We start from the raw sequence: 22,465 nt of genomic DNA, 5'->3' as shown, positions 1-22,465 counted from the left end.
TGATCTCATGAAGAGGTAGTTACAGTTTTTGTTAGAAATTGGAGCTATTTGACATGGCCTACACCCATAAGTTTGATCGTTACAGTTTTTTGAGCTCACAGTCAAGATTCAAATTTTTCTAGGCATGGACACACTCCTTTAATTACTCTTACGTAACACTGAATGGCTTTGAACATTACCTTTTGCTTCCTTATTTATAGTGTTTCTTTTTAGAAATTGTTTCTTAATGATATAATTGATAATATTTAGTTGTGAGACAAAACAACCCTTATATGTGAAACTTATAATATGATAGTCATTTGTCAGCAACTAAGGTAGTTTGACTCACAAATAATGTCAGTCTACTTTTTAAACGTCACTTTCTGACAGAAGTTAAAGCAAGGAGTGATATCTCTATTCACACAGATATTTGCAGTAGATACGTTTTTCAGGCTGGAACTACAGTTCAAACAGTATTTTTTTCAGAGCTTGATGGAAGTGCAAAGGAAATTTCCTTATTTCAAAGTCTTCTAACAGTGCACTTGAGTGTCTACCTAACCTTGAGTTAGAAGTGATTAATCTACAATGTAGTGACATGCTAAAAGGCAAATACCAAGAGACCTCTGTAATAGAATTCTATAAATGCCTTCTAAGTGATGAATATGCTCAATTAAAATCATATGCTTGTGGATTGATATCAGTATTTGGCAGTATATCTCTGTGAAAAGACATTTTCAAAGTTGAAATATCTAAAATCTCATTATAGATCAGTGTTAACAGATGAACATTTGCAGTCATTTTTGATGATAGAGAACAGTAACTTTGAACACCAATTAAATGAAATGTTATTCCTTCCCCTCAAAAGAATTACGCTCTTTTTATTAGTAGACCTGAATTACCGAAGACTTTTTAGAAATTTGTTTTCTCTCTTGTTTTACAACTACCTAAATAATATTCTTGTTTTTCTCTTTACCCTCAAAGCCTAAAATATTTAATATTTGACTTTTGATAGAGAGTTTTTCTGACTCCACTCCACCCTTAAAGGAATATTTACTTAGAAACCAGTTACACATTGGGTTGCTTGTGCTTTAGCCTCGTTTTAGATTTCTTGGATTTAGAAAATACTAAAAATGTTCATATTTGGAAAAGTTTATTGTCTGTGCACTATAATTTAAATCTTTGAAGTGCTGGAAAAGAAATTCATCTGTAAATTATGTCAGTAGAGTATATCCCATATAGTATCTTGCAACAAACACTCCTTTCCTGGAGCTGACTAATTTTGGAATTCAGGGCTTCACCTTCTTTTACCCTTCTTTGTTTGCTTTTTCTTCCAAATTGACAATGATAGTTTGCTCAATTTTTTTTACTTCTGAAATCCAGTATGTACTAAAAGGAATTTTTATTTGACACTGTACTGAATCCAAAGTTGGTAGTTGTTTTAAAAAAACAGTATGAATGCTTTCCTCAACTTGTAAGCTTCATGGGCAGTTTTATTTTAAATTCTGTGGGAGATATGAGTTTTAGGATCTCATATAATATGCCTTGAGACATTCTATAATGTATATTTTGGTAAATCTTTTTATGAAACAAAATTGTACATTGATATCTTAACTTGATGTAAAAGAAAAATATACTTTCAATATGTTTTAAATATAAATTCACCCATTTATTTCTTACAATAGCTTTCTGAGAGCTTATTGTTGTCTCATGAGAGTTTACATCTGGGGAAACATCTTTCACAAAAGAATATTTGTAATCTGAACCCATCACGCAATATCCTTCAGTTAGCAGTTACAAAGGATTATTGACAGTTACCTTCTGGTTGCTGATCCCTCTAAAATCATTATGTTCTCAGGATTATTTTATCATTTTATAAGTTCTTTTTTTTTTAATAATTGAGCTATAGTGTTTATTTTTAAAGTTTCCCTTTATGGAGCATTTTTGTCTCGGTACTTTGTTTTCGAATTATAGTTCCTTTTGTCTTTTCTTCTCTTTCTCTTTTTCTTTCTTTCTTTCTTTCGAGTCTGTTTGTAGTCAATGGGATTAAAAACACACTTCCACTTTTAGAGCAGATTTATCATCTACCCTTCAGGCTGTTCTCTAACATGGAGCTCTTAAGAATGAATATCTTAAGATATTCCCCAGATGTTTTAAACTTCAGCAAACTTGTGGTTTTCTTTATTGGAATCTCTGTTTGTAGTATTCGAGAGATGAAAGAAAACATCTCCTCAGTCTCTAAACACTTTTCATATTGGTTTTAATGTCTTCTGCTACAAAGACATGCATAAGATAAAACTTTCTATATTGATAAAATTTCAGAATCTTTGCTTTTAAAAAGTAATAGCAAAATGAGAATTGCATTAATAGTAATGTAAAAAATAATACTATATGTTGTATGTGCTTTTGAACCAGCATTGTTATGTGGTTGGTTTTTGTTTTGTATAGGTATAACGTTTGGTTAACTGTTTAATGGGTTTTGCAATAGATTTTATTCTTCATTACTTAGTAAAGTAGGGATTAAGAATGTTTTGCTTTAAGTGTTTTCCAAAATGTTGGGAAGTTTGAATTTAAAATTTTAAAGATGTCAATCATTTAGTTCTTTTTTAGAGTATAGCCAAATTGCAAATTCTCTGCAGAATCAGCAACTAAGGTATCCCTCCACAATTATAAAAATAGTTGGTAACATTTATTGAGTGTTTAGCACACACAAGGCACTGGCATAATGCTCACAATGGAGTGGTAATGATTTGTACAAATTGAAAGAAAGATAATAAGGGGTTAGTAAATGAAATGAAAAAGTGAAATATTGCACTACACACAAACACACATACACATACAAACACACTTTTCTCTTGAGTCTGTTGTAAAGGAGGCAAGTAGGAGTACCTTATCTGATCTCTGTTTAGAAATAATCTGACTTTTATTTCTCACCAGGTGATCTCCTATCTAACCTAAAATTTATTTCTTATAGTTAAATTTCTCTCTAATAACAATCTACTACATTCTTGGGTTTTTTTTTCTTTCTTTCTTCTTTCTTTCTTTCTTTCTTTTTTTCTTTTTTAGTTCTTTTGCCTTAATTTTCTGCCTAGTGTCTGGTAGTCATTTGGGATGTCTAGTAGGCAAAATCACAATCAATGTCAAATTCTGTTTAAAAATACTAAAGAAAAACTTAATTTTGTTAAAATGTGTACAGATTGGTAGTATGCACCTTCTTAAAAATCCAACACCAGCACTAACAACAGCAGCAGCAAGAAGACTCTCATTGAATCCTTCCCTAATTCACCCATCCATTTCTTTTTCTTTTTTTTTTTTTTGCATGTGTATACCCAGTATCTGTCAAGCACTATTCTTAAATATTGTGGAATGCAAAAACAGTTAGGAGTTTTAATGCCATGTTTTATAAATGAGAAAACTTAATCTCAGAGAGTATAAGTTACTTGCCCCATGTCAGACAATTAGATGAACATGAAATTAAAGACAGGTCTGTCTACACCAGAACCTTTGCTTTTAAGCATTAAGGAATGCTGCCTATCCTGATGACTTGCAGTGTAAAATCACATTTTGACCGTGTTGATACCAAATTTGTCTAGTATGTCCTTAGTTAAGAAATTTGACTATGCTGGATATTCCTTCCTTCTTTCCTGAAGTTTCCTTCTTTTGGTATGTGATGTTTCCCTTCCTCTCTGCTGATGCCTTTTCCTCTTATATACTGATATTTGGCCCAGTTCCACCCTCTGGGTTCTTATTTGTCTGGACATGGATTTCTTTAGGTAAATAATATTGGAGTTTCTGAGTTTCTTAAGCCTGTAGGAGTGTGTCTTTAATCAAATTTGGGTAGTTTTAAGACGTGTGTCTTCAAAATTTTTTTCTGCACTGCATTTTTCTCTTATGGTACTCTGATTATGTACACGTTAAATCTTTTAGTATTATTTCACAAGTGTCTGAGTACTTGTTCATTGAAAAAATCATTTTTCCCCTTGTTCAGACTGGAACATTTTTATTAATCTATCTTCAAGTTTAAACTTATTCAATGAATTCTTAAACTCATATCAAATTATTCAGTTCTAGATGTTTACTCTTTTTTTAAAAAATAATTTCACTTCTCTGTTGAAATTCTCTTGTTATTTCATCTAACTTAGACATTCTTTCCTTTAATTCCTTGAAAATATGTATTATAGTTATTTTGAAGTCCCTTTCTTTATTTTTAGTATCTGAATCATTTCTGAAACTTTTCCTGATATGTTTCCTTTGTTAGCTTTTAGTCAAATTATTTTGCCTTCTTGCATAACTATCAGTTGTTTATTGTCTGTCAGGCACTGTTTACCTAAGAACTGTAGATCCTTCAGACTGTGTCTTCTACCAGAGTGTTCACCCTTTTCTCTACGAGGCTGATGTGGAGTGACAGGAGAGCTGATCACCTTAATACAGTTAAGGATTAAAACTAGGTCAAAGTTTATTTTCGGTTTTGATAACTCAGTCTACCCTGTTGGCCTGTTATTAGAGCTTGACTCTCTAGGACTTTTAATTCAGACCATTGGGGTCTTTGTCTCATCACCTATGGAACAGCCCACCAGAACCGCTGTCAGAGGTTTCTAGCTTAATTCTTTATCCCTTTGCCTGATGCACCTTAAAAATTTGGCAAATACATTAAGCAGGAGACTGACATTTCAGGCCCTCAGTTTCCAATTTTATCACATTAGTACTGTGTAATGACTAAAATTTCCATTTTTTAAAACCCCCTTGCTCTTCACCCTCATGACATTGTTCTGCTAAACCCAAGTCTGAATTTTCAGCTTCCTGGTATACCCAGGATAGATATATGTCCTCTCCCTGTCCCCAGGAGATAAGTGTCTGTGTATCTTTAATTATCCGTCAATCCTCCTAGGGATTTAATTTCTTGCTTATCATGTTTTCAGTTCCTTTCCTCCTAGCCTTTGTTTTGTAAGCACTGCCAGACTGGGTGAACTTTCTGGTTTTCATGTGATTTTGGATAACCTTCGCAGCTTACATTTCATTTTCAGAATTCAGCAAACGTGTTATGGGACAAACCATCTATATGTTTTTGGTCCCTGAAATGTTAAATTTTGTCTCTAGCCTCCTGCTACTGACTACAAATTCAGACAGGTTGGACAGACAGCTTACCAGTTCTGACCTGCCCTTTGAACAGTTCTTACCTCCTCAGTAATTTATTCATTTGGTCCTTGTTGCCTCCATAGATCTTTGATATCTTAAATGATTTACAATTTGTATGATTTCTCTAGTTGTTGTCAGTAGGAATGCTGTTTACAACCCACTGTATGATACTCAGAATCAGAAGTTTCACATGTTATGTTTTGATAAACATTTGAATGTTTCTGACAACTGATATTTTTTATAATTTAGTAGAGAAAAACAATTAATTATTGCTTAAGTACTGTCCTTATCTGTTAATACATATTTCTAGAATATTTCTATCAGAGAAACTAAGGCCCCATTACAAACCATGCATTCTGTGATAGAAATACCAGGCGAAATCAAATCAATAAAGGAGGGGGAAAATGTAATTTGTGTTTTAGAACATCCTGTGGACATATGGATGACACTCTGTTTATCAAGAGACTATACATCTCATTTTGAGAAACACTATGTTGCAGTATTTTTCTTTTCCTTATATATGACTTTTTCTTGTGTAGTTTAAATTGATTCAGTAAAATTTTATTGTATTTTTACAATGAATAGAAACCTAATGCACATGCTGCCATACACCTGAATTTAGGAATAACTCATTTTATTTTAATCATCTGTATTTCTATACAAAGTGCTTTTCAACAGTATACTTGATCATTTCATGTGCAAAAAAAACTTCAGTCATATTTGGAGTTGTAAATGGGAATAATTAAACTTTTAAACATTTTAGAATTGAATGAGGACTTGTCTAAGCAGCGCATGCTTTAAACTCCTTTCTTATCGAAGAAAATAAAATAAGAGGTTGGAGAAATACCTTTAAATTACAATCCTTATGAACTAATAGCTTAACCCTGGTTTTGAATGACTGTTACTTTTTCCATCTTTTAAAAATATGCTTAAATATAAACACATGTGGAAAATGTTCTTTTGGCTTTTATCAAACTGACATTTAAGTGAATTTTTTTGAACCTCACTAAACATTTGTGGTAAAAGATTTCAAAGCTTTGACTCTTACTATTTGCCTATGGATTTTTCCCCCTTGTGTTATTCTATTAACATTTGGTCTTAATAAGTATAACCTGGTTAGAATTACTGATGTTTTTTCATTTATTATTTGTTTAGATGAGAAGTTTAGGAAAGAACTCCATCAAAAACCCTGCTTGGCAGTTATGAATACCTTCTTAAGGAAGTTAAAATTTTTGCATTTTACTGTAAAAATTTTACGTGCGTCTTATCCCTTATATGTCTTTTTTATGAAATGTTCAAACTTGTTGCTGTTCAGTTTCTGTGCTGTGGTGATGTTAGCACAGTATGAGAACTTCCTTATCTTCTGATGTTTGCTGAACTCTCTGCCTCTTTTTTCCCCCAAGACTGGAATAAAAGAGGCTTTAGTTACTGTGAAAATGGGAAACAATTGCCTTAAGATAGAGATAGAAATTCTGAAGGGTAGTTTTCTGGGCATTTTCCTCTTCGTAAGTCTTCTTATATCTTATAAGGACTGTTTTTTCTCTTAAGAATGATTGGTGCAACACTGTAAACTAACTAATTCAATAAAAAAAATTATAAAAAAAAGAATGTTTGGTGCTAAGTTATAGGGTATAACCATGAAATCTTTATCATTTCAAGTAGTATTTGTTTAGAATCTGATAACTAGAAAAAATTATGCCTTAAAATTTAAAGAGCTTTTTATATTCTTTTGATTTCTTGTCTCTCGTTTTCTTTCCTTAACACTTTCCCTTTTATTTTTCTGGCTTTTTAGAATGGTTTTCTGGATACATTTTAAAAACAAGCCACAACGCTTTTTATTAAAAAGTAATTTTTTATTAAAAATTTAATTTTGGGCCATAAAGTGTTTTATTCCAAATGTTCTCATTTTTATTTTGTATGATTATAATGTTTTCTTAATTATTGCATAGATCTCATAGTCCTGAGTCTACCACTTACCAGTTGTAAGAAAGTCATCAGAAGTCACTTAAACTGGGCTTGGAATATAATGAAGCTAAATTTCCTCATTCTTCTTAAAACAAGGTACACAAATAAAATCACTTATAACCTGCATTCAGAATTACTAGGAGACAGATCATATGATGGATTCATATTTCTTATAAGTAAAGGAGGAAGCATCATATTCCAGTAGAGCTCTTACTGCTTCTGTACATCTTTACCTCTGGAGAGCAAGGATGGGAGATGGAGGGCCTGTGAGAAAGAAGGGAAAGATGTGGAGAATGTAGTTCAAGAACAGACATAATCACTCCTGAAAAGAAAAAATCCAACACATGTTCCAGACCTATGTTTTTAACATGGAGCAGGATCAGATAGGCCTGCTTCCCAGTGCCCCATCCCCACCCTAGTCCAGTTATGAGTTCTCTTTTTACCCTTGAAGTGGCTTGTCTAGGAGGGCCACTGATCCCTGTACTGGACCTCAGAGCAAGGGATCTCCCTGTGGAGGTAGTGGAGATAGTCTGGGAATTTCCTTGATTGGTTTCCCCCTAGATAGTATATTCTTCTTCATCTTTTTTTTTTTCTTTAATAAGCCTGGTTTATTGAGGTATATTGAGGTTTAATTTAAGTAGGGGAAAGTACACCTTTTATGTGTGTAATATTCTATGAGTTTTGACAGATGTATACAGTTGTATAACCATCACCATGGTAACCATTTCCATTGCGCCAACCCCCCGCCCCCCCAACTCATTCTTCTTTATAGTCAGTTTCTTCTCTCTACCTTCACCTCCTGGCAAATACTACTCTGATTTGTCTTCTCTAGCCTTGTCTTATCCAGAATTTCAGGTAAATGGAATTATATTATTTGTAGCCCTTTTATGTCTGCCGTTCATATGGCATAATACTTTTGAGATTCACCCATGTTATTGAATGTATTCATTGTTTGTTTCTTTTTATTGTTTAATAGTATATTCCCTGTATGAATGTGCCACAATCTATCAGTTCACTGATGGACATTTGGCTTGTTTCAAGAGTTTGATGATTATAAATAAGACTGTTATAAAAAGTCATGTACTTGAGTTGTCTGGCAAGTATATGTCTAATTTTTTGTGAAATTACCAAGTTGTTTTCTAAAGATACTATATCCATTTATCATTTCCATCAGCAGTGTATGAGTTTCAGTTACTCTGCATCCTTGTCAGCACTTAGTCTTGTTATTTTTTTTAAGCCATTCTAGTAGATATATCTCCTTATGGTTTATTTGGATTTCCCTAATGACTATTGATGTTACAATCTATGCTTATTTGCCATCTGTGTCTTTTCTTTGGTAATGTCCTTATTAATCTTTTGCCTGACTTTGTTGGATTGTTTGTTTTTTCATTATTGAGCTTTGAGAGTTCTTTATATACTCTGGATAGTATATCCTTCTCAAAGTTAATATTTATAATAATTGTTAAAAAATCTATTTTTATAACAAATATATTTTTGAAATTGTTGATCAATAATGTTTAAGTCAGAGATCATGAACAGTGGTTTCATACTATTAGTTGCTAGACTCACTGTGGCATGTTCATAATTGTCAGGAATTAATGTTTTGTAATATGAAAAATATCATAGCTTGGTAAGTCACTAATTTTTTAAAGGAATGTCAGAAAATATAGTTTATATTTCTAAAATTTTCTGTTAAAGTTCTCACATTTATATCTTTACCATTTGTCTTGCCAGTTTACATCATTGTTTGGGTAATTTATTTAGGGTTAAATAGGAAGTGTTTTTGGAAGAAATTTCTTAACCTAAAAACTGAATGATGATAGGAATTTAAAATGTCCTAGATTTAAAAACTTCCTTTGGCTCTTACAAAATGAACCATGCTAGATCCTCAAATTAAAGGAGTAAGACTTAATTTTTCATTCGGATCCTTTATGCTTGAGTGCTGAATTTTCTAAGCAAAGAAAGCTTATCCCATTGTATATATTATATTATGTTAGATTCTGTGTTTCTGCTGTCATTAATCTACCTCTAACAACTCATTGAAAAAATCATTTTATGTTTGTTTTTCACTTTGCAAAGTTGAAACAAGCTGGAAATTTTACGAAATAATCAGTACACTTTAATAACAAGCAACAAAATCTAGATACTCTAGCATCATAATTCTTTTCTCTTAAACTTTTTAGTTACTGCCATTCCCATAACCATAGCCCATGTTGTAGTTAGTATAATAATTATTGCTTTTGAAAAGGTGAATCACTTTGTAGTATACTATCCTGCATTTATTCCATTAATACTTGTGCCTTGACTTCAATGCCAAAAGGCCTTTTATGCTAGAGGATGGATTATGTTAGCTTACCTTTGTTTACTTTAGTCATTTAGGCACTGCCCAGCTGTTCCACGGTTAGAAGCTCTTTGCTGCTGCTAGTAGCATGTTTATGATCATCGGTATTATTTTTATTTTTACTAGAAATCTGTGCTACCTTTTAGTAGACTTTAAATTTTCATATTTGTGCGTTTTCATTTGATACTTTTTCTATGCATAGTACGACTCTGAGGTATGGTTTAATATTAAACCAGGATTAAAAGACTAGTATTTTGTCATAGCTTTGCCTACCACATTAGTGTTTGAAAGCTTCTCTATTTCCTTGTATTTTGCTTTTGTTCTCAAAAACAAAGTAGGTATATAGATAGCTGTCATATTATTGTCAGGAGTAATCAATTGTTTATGAAGTGTTTAATAATATGTGATGTGAGAGTGGAAAGCATTACTTAGAATTTAAATTCTCCTATACACTATCAGCACAAGTATTAAAAAAATTTTGGAAGTATGTGGTATATCGCTTTTTGAAGAAGGTTAGTCTTCAATAAATTCTGAATTACATTCCAGTGAGATTAATTTTTTCTTTAAAACTTTTCTTTAATAAAAATGTTTTCCTTACAAAATGAATATAAGCACATGATCAAATTGTAGAAAATATCTAAAAGGAAAAGGCTTTTATCAAAAATATTGTTGGAATGTTAATATATTTCTTCTGGTTATTTTCATTAATTTCTAAAGAATACTGAACGTGTTGAATACATTTTCATATTCTAATAATTTTTTTGAACAGTAAATATAAGAATATTCCATATTATGGTTTGGTTTTCATAAGCTACAAATGTGTTCTTTTGACTTCATCTTAATTCGCTACCTATATTTTTAAAGTCATTTTCTTGCATTTGTTTGGTCTATTTTTTCACTATAGTATTTTAATCATATCTTCATAAGCTGTCGTAATTCCTTCCTAGAAAGATACAGCATATAAATATCTAAAATATAAACTTAATATTCTTTCTAGTGGTAATTACCATAATTTAATCATTTCCTTATTTTTGGATATTTCATTTTAAATGTTACTTTATTATATTTTATGGTAGTATGAGCAGCTCTTGCATATAGCATTATTTATGATTTGGATGGCTTCCTTAAGAACAGTGTATGGTTATGTCAGCTTTTTCACATCTCTACTAATCTGAGTATTATAATTTATACTTAACTAATTTAATGTGCAGAAATCTGTTTATATATTTTTGATTACTGCTGAACAAGGCTGATTCTTTTTCAATATTTGTCATTTTTCTTTTGTTCATTTGTCTATTTATATAAGCCTTAATAGTTTTTTTCTGTTCCATTTGAGAATATTAAAATAATATTTTAAAAATACTGAATTAATAAAATCATTGAAAGTTAAATTAATGTTATAGTATATAAATCATATTTAAAACATTTAAAAATCTTTTAAGTAAGGATAACCATTTTTCATATTTGTTAAACATTTCTTTATATTTTAATTTTTTTGTTTGATTTGGTTTTATTTATAAAAGCTTTAAGTGTATTTTTAATTCAAGTATAGTTGAGTTACAATATTGTATCAGTTTCAGGTTTACAGCAAAGTAGTTCAGTTATTTATTTATTTGTTTGTTTATTTATTTATTTATTTCAGGTTATTTTTCACTATATGTTATTTACAAGATATTGAATATAGTTCCTTGTGATATATAGTAAATCCTCGTTGCTTATCTATTTTATGTATAGTAGTTTGTATCTGTTAATCTCATACTCTTAATTTGTCCCTCCCATACTTCCCCTTTGGTAACCGTAAGTTTATTCACTGTGTCTGTAAGTCTGTTTCTGTTTTGTATTATTTGTATTATATTCCATATGTAAGTGAAATCATATAATACTTGGCTTTCTCTGTCTTACTTCACTTAGTATAGTAGTATGATATTCTCTAGGTCCATCCATGTTGCTGCAAATGGCAATATTTCATTCTTTTTTAATGGCTGAGTAATATTCCATTGTATATGTAGATCACATCTTCTTAAACCTGTGGTCTGTTGATGGGCACTTGGGTTGTTTCCATGTCTTGGCTATTGTAAATAGTGCTGCTATGCATGTTGAGATGCATGTGTCTTTTCAAATTAAGCATTTTCATCTTATTTGTATATATGTCCAGGAGTGGAATTGCTAGATAATATGGTAGCTCTATTTTTAGTTTCTTAAGGAACCGCCAAACTGTTTTCCATAGTGGCTGCACTAATTTACATTTCCACTAATAGTGTAAGGAAAAGAAAAGCTCTAAATATTTTTACATTATCAAATTTGTTACTCTTATTCTTTGTTTACTTCTCTTAGTTGGAAACTCTCATTCACAAGTTTGATAAACACTGAATCCATTTTAATTAATTTAATCCTTTTAATTAATTAATTATTTCAGTTGTATTAGGTAGAAATGTTACAGTTTGACTGCACATATGCAATATATTGCATGTAAATATATACACAATATACTGCACATTTAAAAAATTTACATATATGTGTTGTTCATTGTTTCTAAGAACATTTGGAGCTTTATCTCTGCATTTTATTTATGTAAAATTTCCTCTGGAATTCTTTTAGCTTCGTAAAAGCTGTATACTTTATTAATTTGGACTTCACAAATAGATGACCGGTAGGAAAATGGATCAGCCACTGTTCTTTTGATCGAGGTGTTTGATATGCTCACTCCATTCAGACAAAGAAGGTCAACCAGAAGGGAAAAGTAAGAATGTGTCTATAAAGTAATAAAATTGCTGCACATCACTCCCTGTAGGGAAAAAAAAATAATCACAGAGTGGAAATATATAGAAGTTCCCCATAGAATTTAAAGATATCATAAACTCTTCCATCACTAAACAACTTAGAAAATATTAAAGGTTTTTATGTAATTGATTACATCCCTATAGAGATATAATCATTGTTTTGAGATTTATTAATGTTTTAGCCTGAAATTTTTTGTTCTTTCATTAAAGATACACAATCCTTCACCTTTTTGTAGTATTTTCCACGGGGTACATTGATAATTTTGACATAGATAACAGTAGACCATTTGTAGGCAAACAGATTTTTAGCAGCTAGAGAAGTCTATAGGAAAAAATATGCCCAATCCATGCAAGAGATTAAAGAAAACAAATCTTGCCCCATGCAGTCGTTTCTCTAAACAGTTGTTTCTAGGTGTGATAGTCAACTATTTAGGAGTTCCCTTTTCTCCATGTGATTTTTCTTCTCTCCAGTATTTCCTTTCCTAACACCATCCCAACACTTAACCAAGCCAGAAGTTTCAGAATTGTTTTTCCTCTGCCACATCTTCCACTTCTAGTTATTTATCACATGCTATACCTTCAACTTCAGAAATGATTCCTTAGCTTTATCACGTCCCTCTGGCCCCTTAGCTTAGCATCTGATCTTTGGTATGAACTATTCCATAGGCAGATAACCTGCCTCTCCTTATTCTCTCTTGTCCTCAGAGGAGTGCTCTCATCATTTAAAAATTAAAAAATCTGCCTTTCCTACTATTAGTAAACAGATTTTAATAATTCCTAATTGCCTCTTGAATTTATTAGCCTGGCAGAGAGAGTTACCTTTTCTTTGTCAGTTTTTACTACTTTGATTTTGACCTACATTTTAGTCTATGTGTAACTTGTTTCTCTGAATATGTTATGGTGTTTATTTTACCCTCAGCTCTGAAAATTGTTTCTCCCTTAATCTGTCAAATTGCAGTTAAAATGTTAAACTTTCCCTGCCTCTTTCAGTCAGAATCACTTACTTCTCTGCTGTGTGTTTTGTTCTATATGTAGTTCTTTTTACATAATTTATGGAAAATTCCTATGTTCTTCCATTATAAAATGAAGTAGATTTTAAAGGTGTTTTCATTACCAAACATTTATATGCTTATTATACAGATAATGAAAACAAATGTATGTAGAATCCATAATTGCTCCTACTTTGGAGCTAACCACTGTTAACAACTTGGTTGTACTCTTCCAGGTCCTTTTCAGTACACATGTATATTGGGTAATTTTATTTGCAATGTACACATGTATATTGTAATTTTCTTGTATTATATTGTGCTTATGTTTTGGTAACTTAATACTTATAAATTGAAATATGGAAAATATCTAGCAGCAGATAGAGATCTATAACATTTATATTTAACTTTTTAGTAGAATCAATGCATACACCCAGTAAAAATAAATCAAAGTGAAAAATTAAACATTTTTCTTTAAGACTTCCAGTTTTGTAAAGTGGACCTACCCTGCCATTCATCAGGATTCATCAGGCAAAATTTGGAATAGGACTAAGTCTGCCTCTTGTCATCCTCTGCTCTTTATTCTCTATGAATGCTGTGGTGGAGGTCCTAGTCTGCACTCAGACAAGAAAAGAGGAGAAAAAAAATTTTTTCCATATTCACAATGATGGCTATGTATGTATGGCAAAAATATAGAAACATCATTGCTACTAATTAGAGATGTTAGCAAGTTGGCTAGGTAAAAAAGATAAAAGAATTGTATTTCTAAATACCAGCAACAGATAAATGTGAATTTTAAACAATATCACTTACATTAGTGTTAAAACATAGAAAGTATGAAGTTGTGACTAGTAAAACATGATCAGGATTTATGACAAAAATTATGAAACTATTTAAGAGATATTAAACGCCTAAATAAATATACTATAGTATATGGTGTGATCATGGATTGGACAATTTAATATTGGAAGGATATCACTTTTCCTTGTATGTATGTACATGAATGTGTATATAATGAATGCAATCCTAGTCAAAATCCCAAGAAGTTTTTTTTTTTTGGAAATTGAGATCTAGTTGTGCATTTATGTGGAGGTACAACAAGACCAAGAATAGTCAAAACACTCATGAAGATCATGGTGAGGGCACTTGTCCTTTCCTTCAGACCTACAAAGCAATAGTAACTAAGACCAAATGGAAATTCTGTAGGGGTAGACATATGGATCAGTGAATCAGAATAAAGGGCCTAAAAATGGTCAAGCGTATATATCTGTCTATCTGTCTGTCTGTATGTATGTCTATCTATCCATCCATCCATCCATCTACAGTAGTGGTGATGGTTGTGGTGGTAACATTGGTGTTCACTTTAGAACTATTTTTAAATTGCATATTTATTTTAGATACCCTTAAGAAATGTATAAAAAATATAACTGAACAAAAACAAACTAAAAAAAAATGTAAAAACCTTCCCTTCTTCATTCCTTAGAGCTGTAGTTTGTTATTTAGTTTACTATTATAAATAATGTAGTTATGCCCCATTTTTTTAATTAACAGATTTATATATCCATTGATTCATCTGTGAACTGAAGAATGTAATGCGCTTAGACTGTGTTTTTTCTTTTCCCTTCTTCATCATCTGTTATTTTATATATTTTTAATTATTTACTGATTGACTTTATTACTTTAAACAACATACTTAAAACCTTTTTTTTTTTTTAAAGTTGACTATTAACATTTGAGATATCTGGGGACTCTTTTAAGTTGAAGGAATGAGAATAAGAAAATTTTTCATCTCTTAACTCTCCCATCTTCAAAATGTCAGTGTTATATATAATGTTTTTACATGCTGTTTTGCAACTATAATTATATGTTAAATGTTTAATCTCTGCATAGATTCTAAAATTGAAAACAAACAACCTAAGCTTTTGGTTGGCATTGGCATTCCTTGGCTTCCTTGGCTTATGGCCACATCACCGTGGTCTCAGCCTCCGTCTTCACTTGGTCTTCTGTCTGTCATTCTTCTATCTGTTTTAAGAAGATCCTGGCATTGGACTTAGGAGGGAGGATCTTGTGGCAAGATCCTCAACTTAATTATATCTACAAAGACACTTTTTTTCAGTTTACAGTCACAGGTTCTGGGAGCAACATATCTTTTTGGAAGAATTGGCTTTTGAAAGTGAAGGGACCTCAAAGGAACATAGCAATTGGTCACTCTGTTTTTTCTTTATCCACTGACTCTCCCTTTCTCCAATCCCTAATATCACTTTTCGCTGATACATAGCTCAGAAAGTAATTAGAAGAGAACATTTCCTAAATTACCATAACTGCCCACCTATCTGCATCTGGAACTATGTACTTTGCCCTCTCTCCTGTTAGTATGACATTATTATTAGTGTTACACAAATACTGCTGTCAGTATTTTGGAAAGATTTGCTAATTGTGTTTATTGGCATCTCAGGGTTTTATAGGTTGAATCCCAAGGCTGTTAGAAACTGGGTATAATAACTCCATTTTTCCTACTCCTAATGCAATTATCTCTTTTATCTCTTTTTATATTATGAAGTTCTATGAACTGTTTCATTTGTGTAAAAGGATCTTCTTCTGTACTTAAAATTTTAAATTTTGGAAAAAGACTGAAATCTTCCTTGAGTATTCTGCTAATATCCCAGTTTCTTTCTTCTTTGATTGACTTTCTGTAGCACTTGCTGTCTACATTGCATATATCTTATTATTTGATAACTTGTTATTTTCTGATTTTCTCTTTTTTGTGTATTCATCCTTTTGTCCCCCAAAGCTTGTAAAGCCTTTTAAATTAAAGTTATACCTATACCTATGCCCTTTGGATATCTCCCACAACATCTAACATGTTAGAGACGTGTAGTTGGGAATTTTGATTTGTGATCTAGATTATTAAATGCCATCTAATTTGAGACTTATTTGAATAGGTAACCATAGACCTTTGGCTGGGTGTGTGATGTTTACATGGATCATCTTTTATGAAAAGTTTTATGTGTAGTGAGTGTCTGTATTTTCCTGGAAAGAAGTTCTGTAGCTTTGTAAGATGCCAAAGTAATAAAGTATCAAAGCTTTAAATCACCTCTCTCTTCCCCTTTATTTGGCACAGAAACTGTCACCAAGCAGTTTGCCTAGAATCATGCAACCCAGTGTAATTTCTATTTTTAAAATTATAAACCAATAGCATTTATGATATCTAAAACTTTTAGAACTTACTAAAATACACATTTGTAAGGATTCTAGAGTTTAATACTTGATATAGGAAAATATACATTGCAAAACAATAATTTATAAACTTTTATTTTTACCTTTTGTTAATTTAATGGTGAATTATGGACAGCCTGACTATATATATATATAATTGGTGGTGATGGTGGAAGTACTAGGGATTGAACCCAGGATCTCATGCATGCTAGGCACCCATTCTACCATGGAGCTTATACCCACCCTCTCCCTGCCCCAGTCAGCTTATATATTTTAAAATCTTACAGTTGTACATTTGTGAAAAAAATTAAGTATGGAAATTTAGCGAAGTTTTTCATACAATATTTTAATTCATTTATTTAACATGTAATTCAAAAAGTGATTTAATGCACTTCTAGTCAGAAAAGTTTGCATTGTGACAAATGACAAATTCTAACCTGCTTTTTTCTACTGTGATTTCCTTTTAGGTTTGATGAACTTGTAAAAAAATTCAAAGTTGAATATCATGCTGGTGGCTCTACCCAGAATTCAATTAAAGTGGCCCAGGTAGGTTAATTATTTTTAAGATGATAAAGAAATGGATTCAAAATGATTCTAGACTTTTGATCATTGTGCATAATTGTTTCAATCTATATTTTGTTGCTATAAGATAGTTTTGTTGGTTTTTAATGTTTATTCATTTACATTTCTTCTTTCTTAATTACTTATTGAATCCATTGTTTATTCTCGATAACTTTTCATGTTATTGGTTTGTAGAAATTCTTCATATTTTATGGATTATTCCCTTTTACTCTATAAATTGAAAGTATTCCTTATTTGTACATTAACTCTGCTTATAGTGTCTTTGACTGTGTCAGAAATCTTAGTTTTTTTAATATGATAAAACTTTATGGCTTCTGCATTTCTTATAATACTTGGACATCGTTATAACAAGATACTGTACGTTTTCTTGTGTTATATATAAATACATATGTACTTATATAAGTGTATGTATATGTAAATTTATATGTTTATACCTATATCTGTCTATATCTTCCAGTGGGTATTTTCATGAACTTATTTTGACATACACTCTTCAAGTCATCAGCCTTACCTAATCTTAAGTGAGAGTGTTAGTGTTCTATTTAAATTTCGAATTTTGAAGGACATGAGAAAACTTTATAACCGCTGGTTCTTACCTCTTCAATTTGAAAATTGGCTCGCAATCCCTCTCATTGCAGTCACAGGTCAACTCTGAGGGACTCAGGTCATTTTGATTTTGTTTTATTGATTAATGCTTTCTCTTTGAGTTTTATTTTAATTGAGGACTGGAGAATGGAAAATTTACAAAAAAAGGTTGAACTTCTGTTTTTTTAAACTTACTTTTATTAGATTTGGACATACAGTGTAATTATCCCACATACTTCCAAAGCTCAGATTTAATCATAGTTACAACTATTTTAAGTTGTAAAAATTAATCTTTGTGTGCAGTGGCCTGAAGAGAAGATATTTGTCATTTTTTTTAAAACATTCTTATGGTCACTTTGTGAGTTCAGGTTAGTAGAGAAGGGACAATTTACTTTTTGTCCTTAGATATTTATATTAGTCTCCTCAGGCTGCCTTAATGAAATACCACAGACTGGGTACCTTAAACAACATAAATTTATTTTCTTACAGTTTTGGAGGCTGGAAGTCCAAAATCAGGGTGCCATCAGGTTTGGTTACTCGTGAGGCCTTCTTCCTCACTTGTAGATGGCTGCTTTCTCAGGTGTCCTCCTGTGAGTTTCTCTCTCTCTCTCTCTTTCTCTCTCTCTCTCTTTCTCTCTCTCTCTGTTAGTTTTCCTAAAGGTTTGTTGGAGAGGGAGAGAGAGGGAGGGAGAGAGAGGGAGAGAGAGGGAGGGAGAGAGAGGGAGAAGGAGAGCGAGCAAGCTCTGGTGTTTCTTCTAATAGGGACACCTGTTCTATTCCATGAGGCCTTCACCCTTAGCACTTCATGTACTTAGATGATCCCCCTAAAGATTCTATCTCTAAATGTAATCACACTGTAGTTTAGGACTTCAAAATGTGATTTGGTGGGGGTTGGGGGGGTGTGGACACAATTCTGTCCATAACAGATGTCTCATAAAAAGCCTCAGTCTATCAAAGCACATTCTAATACCTTTTCAGTTTTTATCCTCCTAGATCTGGGATGCTATTAGCTGTCCACTAGTAAATTCTTTTCTTTCTTGAGTATCTCTATCAATTTTTATTTCCAAGGTTTGTAACTTACATAATTAATATCAAGGTCACCATTGAATTTCTATCTGATATCAGTCTCATTAATTGAATAACCATTGCCTAACTATTATTATTTTCTATTTCTCACAATACTTCATGTGCTTTGTAACAGTATATTTCTAGTAATGGTTTATTCATTTCCATATTTAACAAAAAAGTAAATGGAATTTAAAATTTGGGGTGGGTCATCTAATATTTTAATTTTGTTATTAGTGGTCTTTTGGGGATTGAAATCTTATGCTGATTTCCAGAATAGCAATCTTTCTTTTATACCATATGTAGAGCAATTTAGTTCAGGTCAGCCAACCTGATATATATAAAGCTGTGTGCTATATGATATACACATCAATGAACAAGATATGTCCCATGTTTACAAAATTCTTGCTTACATTGTGATAATTACCATTTCCCTTCTCTTTAACCACTGTTCTAATTTTTTGTTTTCTGCTCTTCCTATTTCTCTTTGTCATCATTTATTGAATTCCTCCTGTGTGCCAAGTAGTCTGTTAGATGTTGGTGGTGGGACAGTTCATAATGGACTTGGCCCTTACTCCTGAAGCTTTCATTATTACAAAAATATATCTGGGATGGGGGTGGTGGGTTGGAGAGAGAGAACTGTAAACTATTAGGTGCAATATCACTTTGTCAGAACAGTCTTCTCCACCCCTACAAGACAAAGAAGCAAATTTACAAGAACCAAAATAAAAATGCATCAATATTCACATGTGTGATTCCACCAGTTTCTAGAAACTTGAAGTCAAAACTCAATATATTTTTCCAAGTACACCTCCAACGTGATGTTCACTTCCTGGTTGAATCACACTTCACATTTTCCCAGTAGGATTTTTTTCTTATATCCTATATTTTAGGAAATTTTAAATTTGAACTAGGAAAACTAAATGAGATACCTATGAATAGCAATTTTTCTATATCCATCTTGAACCATTCCCCTCCCCTAACATAAACTCTGTTGTCTAAGATTTTTCTTCAAACAGTGGAACCTCTCAGAGGTTGTCACAGGAAGGCAATACTAAAATTGTTCTAGGTTTGTTGCTTTAAAATCATAGCAATTCTGCTTTCTATTTTGTATATTAGCTTTAAAGTAAGATTTAATTCTTTTAAAAATTTTACTGCTCACCTCATATGCATTAGAATGGCTACTATCACATAAACATCAAATAACAAGTGTTGCCAAGGAAATAGAAAAATCAGAACCCTGTATACTGTAAATGGGAATGTAAAATGGTACGGCCACTGTGAAAAACACTAGTATGGTGTTTTTTCAAAAAGTTACAAAGAGAATTGCCATCTTATTCAGCAGTTCCACATTTTAGCATACTGTGGACTCAATGTTTGTGCTCCCCCCCAATTTGTATGTTGAAGCCCTAATCCTCAGTATGATGATATATGAAGCCTTTAAGAGGTTCGTTCCTTAGTACCCCCATTAAAATAGATAAATAAATAAAAACCTAATTAAGTCCCCCAAAAATAAAATAGAAAATAGAAAATTTAAAAAATAAAGGAAGTTAAAAAAAGAAGGTTATTGGGTTTAGATGAGGTCCTGAGGAATTAATGCCCTTATAAGAAGAGACAGCACAGCATGCTCTCTCTCTCTCTCTTTTCCCCACGTCTCCCTCACCTTCTCCCCTGTTACCCCTGGCCATTTACAAGCCAGATAAAGAGTCTTCTCCAGGAATGCAATCGACTAAATCTTGATCTTGGATTTCCCAGCCTCCAGCAAAAATTTCTGTTCAAGCCATTTAGTCTATGATATTTTGTTATGACAACCTGAGCAGACTAAGACAGAAGATTTGAAAGTAGAGTGATGAAGAGATATATGTACACCTGTGTTCATAGAAGCATTATTCACAATAGCTAAAAGGTGGAAGCAACCCATATGTCCTTCAGTAAATGAGTGGTTCAACACAATGTGGTATATACATGCAATGGTATATTATTTAGCCTTAAAAAGGAAGGACATTCTGACACATACTACGGCATGAATAGATCTTGAGGGCATATGCTAAGTGAAATAACCCAGTCACAAAAGGGCTACTAATGATGATTCCACTTATATGAGGTGCCTAGATTAGTCAGATTTATAGAGGTGGAAAGTAAAGTGGTGGTTGCCAGGGGCTGGAGGAAGGGGAAATGAGGAATTATTTCTTAATAGGTACACAGTTTCAGTTTTACAAGATGAAAAGAGGTGTACAGGTGAATAGTGGTGATGGTTGTACACCAACATGAATGTACTTAATGCCATTGCACTTTAAGCTTAAAGATGATTAAAAAGGTAAATTTTGTATATCTCTATTTTACCACTATTGAAAAATAAATTGAAAACAGATTCTAGAAATGCTTCAGTAGGGTGTGAAATCAGCCTGATTCAAGTTACAGATTTTATTTGCTTATTCAACAATTAATGAGGTGACATAACAAGTTGAGAGCATGGGCTTGCTCTTGAGGTTGTGGGAGTCCGTGAGAACTGGATTTGAGTTCAAGCTTTATCACTTTACTGTCTGTAAAACCATGAGCAACTTATCCAGGCCTTTTGTCTGGAAATAAGGAGGTTAAAGCTTATCTCAGATGGAAGTTGTAAGGATTAATGAAATACTGAATGTTTTAAAAAATGATACCACTTTTTAAAAGAGAGTTTGGAAACCACTAGAGTTGAAGGGCTCCCTCCTCCCCATTTTTCTGATTTTTCTTCTTCTTAACAAAATGTAAATTTACCCATTCATGGACAGAACAACCAGATTTTTGGCTCTCATCCACTTAAAAATACTTATTTCAATTTAGTCCTCAGTTGAACATCTTGTTTGGCTTTTCAGTTCTCCTAATATTTTGAGAGTGTTTTTCCTTTCCATCTGATTGATGATCAAACTACATAATTGCCCAGTTATAATTTATGACTAGAATAACCACACAGTTTTGAAAAACATGCCTTTAGAAGTACTTTTCTTTAGAAGGAGAGTTTCTCAGATTTTTCTTGGCCATCATTAATAGGAGGAACTGATTCCACTACGCACAGCAGATATTTATTGTGCATCTGCTGTGCTAGTCATTGTGGTAGGTACTAGCTGGTGACATAAGCTGTGTTGTCTAAATTTTAAGTAAAATCTGGTAAAATATTTAGAGCCTTAGAATGAACAATCTGGATAAAGTCTTGCTCGAGTCGAATGTGGTGAGTGAATGAGGCTGGGCTTTAAACTGTCTAAAAAAGTCTAGCCAGGGATACCCAACCAGGGAAGGTGCTGGGTTTTGTCTTATGTTAGTGTGTTTGGTTGGTCTTCAGCTGTTGTCTTTTTTTCTTATCCATTTCTGTTCTCCTTCATCTCAGAAAAAAACTGGATTACAGACTTCCATTTTTTCTATCTAGAAGAAGCAAACACAGTTCAGTATAGCTACACTAACTGAATGTCAGGTGCTGTGAACTCTAGATCTAAAACAGAGTCAAGGTCTATGATAATCTAAAACAGTAAAAGTCTATTTGATCATCATCGAAGTAGTCATAAACCATTTGATTATATTTTTTTCGTTAGTATATACCATGTGTAATATGTATTTTATGGAATATGTATTTTGAAAATAATTCTTCTATAAAGACAAGAAAAATAATAGGATAGATGAAATTCATAGATAGTAAACTGATAGCTAATAAGATTGAGGCGAAACTCATAGGATATTTTTGATAGCAAATAAGCAAGTAGCTTGGGAAACAGGCGAATTTGATAAGATGCATTAAATGTAAATAGCAAGTAGGCTTGTAACCTGAAAGACTGCTAAAGATAGAATAAAGAAAGACTGTA

At 32.2% G+C, this 22,465-nt stretch overlaps 1 protein-coding gene across 4 annotated transcripts in view; it reads left to right on the top strand.

Annotated features, from left to right (window-relative positions):
* The window catches only part of ADK (adenosine kinase), a 410,069-nt gene that overhangs the window by 122,177 nt on the left and 265,427 nt on the right, over nt 1-22,465 (top strand). For all 4 annotated transcript variants that reach the window (XM_031682313.2, XM_072971270.1, XM_072971268.1 and 1 more), the window contains exon 4: nt 16,868-16,946. In XM_031682313.2, the coding sequence (XP_031538173.1) occupies nt 16,868-16,946 (79 nt within the window). The remainder of the gene's footprint in view (nt 1-16,867; nt 16,947-22,465) is intronic.

This window comes from Vicugna pacos, chromosome 11 (genome assembly GCF_048564905.1).
Source record: "Vicugna pacos chromosome 11, VicPac4, whole genome shotgun sequence".
Lineage (NCBI taxonomy): Eukaryota > Metazoa > Chordata > Mammalia > Artiodactyla > Camelidae > Vicugna > Vicugna pacos.
Note: the sequence above shows the minus strand (reverse complement) of the source record. Positions and strands in the feature narration are given on the sequence as shown.